This window comes from Lactuca virosa, chromosome 4 (assembly GCF_052849685.1).
Source record: "Lactuca virosa cultivar CGN04683 chromosome 4, Lactuca_virosa_CGN04683_v6, whole genome shotgun sequence".
Taxonomy (NCBI): domain Eukaryota; kingdom Viridiplantae; phylum Streptophyta; class Magnoliopsida; order Asterales; family Asteraceae; genus Lactuca; species Lactuca virosa.
In genome coordinates, this window is record NC_136429.1 from 128,324,145 (window position 1) to 128,330,007 (window position 5,863).

Sequence of the window (5,863 nt, forward strand, 5' to 3'; positions counted from 1 at the left end):
TCGTCGGTATACCATTTGGTCTAATTGGATACCTATAATTGCGCAGTCCCATATGGAAGCAAGGAAAGGTAAGGAGTCATCCCGTACCTATGTTTATGATCTGCAAATTAAACGTTGGCCCATTAAAAAATATATATATAACTAGTAGGATGTAACACATGGTAAAAGAGGCAGATAGAAGCAATAAAACTAAAAAAGACAGGAAAAAGGAGGGCATGGATGAGCAGAAAAATAAGACATATCTTACAAATAAAACGTCAGTCCACCGAGAAGAGTTAAGTAGATAACCAATAGTGTGCAACAAGAAATATGCACATACAAAAAGGCTGAAAATAAAGGACTTGTCAGCATGTGAGCATGTGTAAGTTGCTGTAGCCAGAAGTTGTACACAAATAGCGACTATAGTTGCTAATGAGAAGTAGGAAGCAAAACTTAGAAGGCAATAAAAAACTGAGCAACATCCACCAACAGTGGAAAGAAAGTTAGTGTCTAGACTACTCTTATACCAGTCTATTGCATAGATACTAAACCTCTAAACTATGTCTGTCTTATTTGTCTTATCTTATCTGAGGTCATATCCTTCTCGGTGATCTCTCTTCCTCACACCATCTACAATGATCGTCTCCACCCTCAAATACAACCGTATACTGTCTCCTACAAACATGCATGCACCACCCTAATCTTCATTCCCTTAATTTTTTTGTGATTGATGCAGCTCTCAACACGTTTTTGATTGACATGATTGTAACCCTGTCCAATAAGTCCATCGCAACATTCTCATTTTCACAACCTTCATCTTCCTCTCGTGCTCTTTAAATGGCCAACATTCATAACCATACAACAAAGTTAGCCTTAAAATACAATACTATAATAAAAAAATTGAAAATATATTGTTAGTTTTTGCATTTCTCCCATAGGAATACAAAGATATATAAATAGTATACAGAAATACAACATACAGATCGTCTTTTCTTGGGTTCAACTAAAACTACTGAAACCCAAGATGGTTAGAGTATTACACAACTCCAACACCAACTTTCTCATTTACACATACATCTGCTCTCCACCCCATACCAAACAGCATAAAATATGCATGACTCGAGGAAACTAATCAACATCAACAATAAAAGAATAAATTTGCTTCTTTATTATCTACTCATGGGCTCATATTGCAATCCCTCATGTAAGCCTGATCATAGTCCAGAAACCGATTCCAATACCCTCGAAACTTTGGAATCCCTATTTCCAGCCACGGCTTCAGATTCCCGTTGTAGTGAATCACAGCAGCTTTTTCAATCTCCCTGTGGCTGACACTCGGGTTATACCCAAGCCCAAGTACATGCCATGTCCTCTCCAACGGGTATACCCGTTTCCAAAATGTTATCAAGCCAGGTGGCAGCGTCCCCAGCTTCCACAGTTGTCTCTCATTATTCTGCACCCAACCAAATCCAAATGTTACTACAACTTCAATCACATGATATATATATATATATATATATATATATATATATATATATATATATATATATATTTTCTTAGTTCTTGCTTATTGCAATTGATGAATCAAACACATACCAACTTTTGCCACGAGTGATAAACCTGAGTGATGTTTTGCTTCCTCCATTCCTCCAAATCAAATACATTCATTCCATACGCCCATCCACACGCACGTGGATTGAAATTTGTAGCAATCAGAGGATTTGAGAAGTTGAGGTATCGATCAAACCGGTGGAAGTTCTCCCCACATGTCTCAACAGCACCAATCACCTTCCCTTTCAAATCAATAGACCAAAGACCACTCAAATCCTTTTGCACCACAATATCATCATCCAAGAACACCACTTTACTAAGCTTTGGGAATATCTCCGCAAGGTAAAACCGAAGATGATTCATGATTGACAGATACTTTGGGTTTCTGAATTTCAGATTGGAATCGGACTCGGATTTTCGTGTTTTGAAATAATAATCGATCATGTTCTGTGAACCCAATTGCTTTAAGACAGGGCTGTAACTTGCATTCAGCCATGTGAATTCCTCGATGTTTTCAACTTGTATTGTGGCCTCGCCAGCTGGATTTGCAAGAAACCACATTCTCATTGCTGCGTAATTCAGCCTATCTGTCACAATGTGGAACACATGTTTTGAAGGATCCTGCTCCAAACAACATGCTTTCATGTTAATCATTGAGTCGATTTCAAGGAATAACCACATTGCTATTATAATTTATAGGTTAAAAAAAAATAATGTACCTTTGCATTGGAAACGGTTGAATTGACAACTACAGCAGTAGCCAACACATTATCCGAAAACAATGCATAGTGGAAGAGGTTGGGGTGATGTAGTTTTTCTTGATTTGGGAATTGTTGAGCAGAAGAATCAAGAGAATAGTATTCGGTTGAAAGGCGTAAGGGAAGACAATGGAGACCCTTTGGAACAGTTTTGGCAGTTAAATGAGTCAGAAACAAGGCCTGTTTCTTGTGGACCCGCAGCTGTTCTTCTGTAGAGTGAATAATGGCACGCAGTTTCTTTACAACAGCAGTGCAATCGTCCTGTATTTGCTTCCCTTTTGCCAGTGTCTGCTCCATTGCTTTCAGCTTCTCATTCGCACTAGATTCATACCCCCAAGATATAACGCAATTATATATTTAAATAAGGTTAAATGAAAGAAATAGCAACGTATTTTTGCATTTAGCCTTAGAATTTAAATTAGGCTTACTTCTTTGGTAGATCTGCATCCTTGGTTGCATCACCAAGTGCTCTTTGAAGTTCCTTCATACGTAACCGAAGTTCCTTAATAAATTGAGTATTTGTTCTTGTTGCTGAAAGGGAAAGGTAAACTCTTGCCCTAATCAACTGATCCTTCAGATACTTAACACGGGTATCTGTTAAAACATGTTCATCTGCTTTCTTGCTTTTGGTTTTTGCAGGTTCAATGGATTTTCCCTCTTTTTTGGTTTCCTAAAATGTCATAAAACACAAAATCATTCTCCAAGCATCAAATAGGTTTTATATATAATTCATAAAGAACCTCAGAAACACAAGATTTCCCGATATGTGAGTGCTTATAAGTTATAAGCCACCGGGTTCAATATTGAAAATATTCACTCCGCTAGCCATAAGGATTCAAGTCAATACTAGCAAATTAGTGAACATATTATATTATGCCCCATAGGCCCACATTACGTACAGCTAATTCCAACATAAATATAAAAGGTTATTTAATAATTTAGTGGGTCACCCGTCACAGGAACCAAGAAAGTAATGAACTTTTTAATTAACTTACTGTTTGAGTCGCTTTCAACTTGTCATTTTCCTTGTTTTCAGCCAATTCTTCAAGCGTCACTACTTGCCTGATGGGGTTGTCATTTTGTCTTTTGGATTCTGATAAAGTAATTGTCAAGCAAATTTTATGATGCAGTGGATAAAAAGTATGAAAAAGGTTACTCAAGGAGTTAGCGATTTTGTTATGGGGTTTTAAGAATTAAACATGACCAAAATGTGATTTGATTAGGGTTAGGGCTGAGTGAAAAAGGTAAGGAAATAACCTTCATTAAGCTTTCTAGTTTTCCTGGATCTTTCACCATCAGGATGTTGAATAGATCTAGCCAAATTTTCCAAATAAACATCATCAAATGGTTCTTGTGATGCAGATAACTCCTGAAACATAATAAATTTGAAAGGTTAGCGAAATGAACATATTAGGAAACATCCGAATTCAGAAACATAATAACTTAGTAATGTTACCTACCTGAGGATGCAAATTTAGGGGCCTGACATCTCGATGCAACGACTGAAGGTAAAAATAGATGAATAAAAGGATCATAAACAATGAATTCGATATAATTGAGATTGGAAATTGAGGGATGAAATATATACCAGTTTTGAAGGCTCCTGAATGAATTCATATGTAGCTGCAAGAAGAAGAGAACGAAACAGGTCAGACAATAGAGATTTGATGGCTGTAAATAAGAAATTCGAGATCTGAGAGTAAGAAAGGGGAGGTACAAAATGAAGAAAATGTAGCGAGTCTGTCGGTGTAAAGCGCAATGGGGGCAACAACTGTCAGAAAAAGCAACACTAGCACTGGCTTTCTCAGCCGCATCTTCATCTTCCCTCTTCCAAAAGAGGACATGAAAAACAACTTTCTATGGTGAAGCCAATGAAATCCGAATGCACATTCTTCCCAACTATATTTAAATTGGATTAAAATTTTCAAACATAAGTACAAAAACAACAATTGCAGCTTAGAAGTTGAAGAAAGCGATGGAAGAGAAGGACGTGGATACGAATTAAGAGGATTTGGGACGTCAAAGCAGAAAAGATGTCGCCAATTAGATAATATTAGATAAATAATATGTTTCCAATTATATGTTTTCTGTTTTACGAATTGTAAATAATACTATTAGATAAAACTTCATAAATGCTCCATGCGGTTTCTATAACGTGGGTTTCAATCCTTAATTTTTTTTATCCTCAAGGAGGGTCCCTGTGGTTTAAAAGCTTTTCACAGATAGTCCTTTTGGCCCATTCCGTTTTTTTGTCCGTTAAGTCCGAGAAAAGATGTCGGCAATTAGTCTTCTGTGTCCAACTATATGTTTACTGTTTTACGAATTGTAAATAATATTAGACAAAACTTCATAAATAGTCCATGTGGTTTCCATAATGTGAGTTTCAATCCTTAACTTTTTTTATCCTCAAGGAGGGTCCATGTTGTTTAAAAGCTTTTCACATATAGTCCTTTTGGCTCCCTCCGTTACTTTTTGTCTGCTATCTAATTACATGCAAACCAGGTGACGACAAATGCGTCTTCTAACTTTTCACATGTAATTAAACGAGGGAAATGGTTATGCCTCAACGTATTTTATCATCTCTTCAAGTCAACATCCTTCGTCCATCTCCGAAGAAACCATATTTCATCTTCTTTCGATTACTGGACGCAATTTCAAACTTTTAGGGTTTACTGGTAAGGAATCGACTGTGGTCCTCACAATATGGGCTTTGCGTGAAAAGACTACAAATAAACTTGACTTGCAAGCTGAATGTGGTATAGTTATACAATCAAGGATGTTTTTTTCTTTTATGGGGTGTTCATTAAAGACTTACATTGCGTTTACCCTCTTTTTTTGCGACCGCAGAAGGATTTAAAAAACTATTTCACGTTAAAGATATACTATAGTGGTATCTTCACCAAGCCACAAGGAAGAAAATACATTGATGGTACTATATCATACACATAATACAGTGACACTTGCCTCTTTTCAGTACATGAACTTGATGACATGGTTTGAGGCTTAGGGTACCAAAATGAGCAGACTTTGTAGTGCAATTTATGTATCCCTGGTTACTCTTTAGATTATGGCTTAGTGAAGATGATTTTGAACCATTTTTAGAAGATTATCCACTGATAGGTGGCTTTGATGTTGAGTTCAATCATGAAGATGTGGTTGAAGCTCAAGAATGAGTGAACAAGGGTAATTTGGACAATGTTTAGGGATTGGTTGATGAAGAGATTGATGAGGATAGTGGAGATAAACCAATGCCAAGCCACTATGTTGATTGTAACTTCCACAGTGTAGAAGGTCCAAGTTACTAATATGATGTTTTGGAGTCCATAGTGTAGGAGTTGATAATTTTGAACCATTTTTGGAAGATTATTTAATGATGGGTGGCTTTAATGTTGAGATGAATCATGAAAAATGTAATTAAAGCTCAAGAAGGTGTGGGTAAGGGTAATTTGGACAATGTTAAGGGATTGGTTAATAAAGAAAATAATGAGGATAATGGAGATGAACCGATGCCAAGTCAGCGGGTTGATTGTAACTTCCAAAGTGTAGAAAGTCCAAGTTACCAACTTGATGGTGGA

The 5,863-nt window shown here is 36.7% G+C and overlaps 1 protein-coding gene across 1 annotated transcript; it reads right to left on the reverse strand.

Moving 5' to 3' along the window:
* Positions 1 to 879: 879 nt before the first annotated feature.
* On the reverse strand, positions 880 to 4,307 carry LOC145107367 (putative galacturonosyltransferase 4). The gene is made up of 9 exons (XM_079044237.1): positions 4,006 to 4,307; positions 3,877 to 3,911; positions 3,749 to 3,790; positions 3,546 to 3,657; positions 3,284 to 3,381; positions 2,717 to 2,958; positions 2,250 to 2,607; positions 1,576 to 2,151; positions 880 to 1,432 (listed from the first exon to the last, which is right to left on the reverse strand). The coding sequence occupies exons 1-9, from the start codon at positions 4,130 to 4,132 to the stop codon at positions 1,157 to 1,159; spliced, it is 1,866 nt and encodes a 621-aa protein (XP_078900363.1). The 5' UTR covers positions 4,133 to 4,307; the 3' UTR covers positions 880 to 1,156.
* Between the last annotated feature and the right edge of the window lie 1,556 nt (positions 4,308 to 5,863).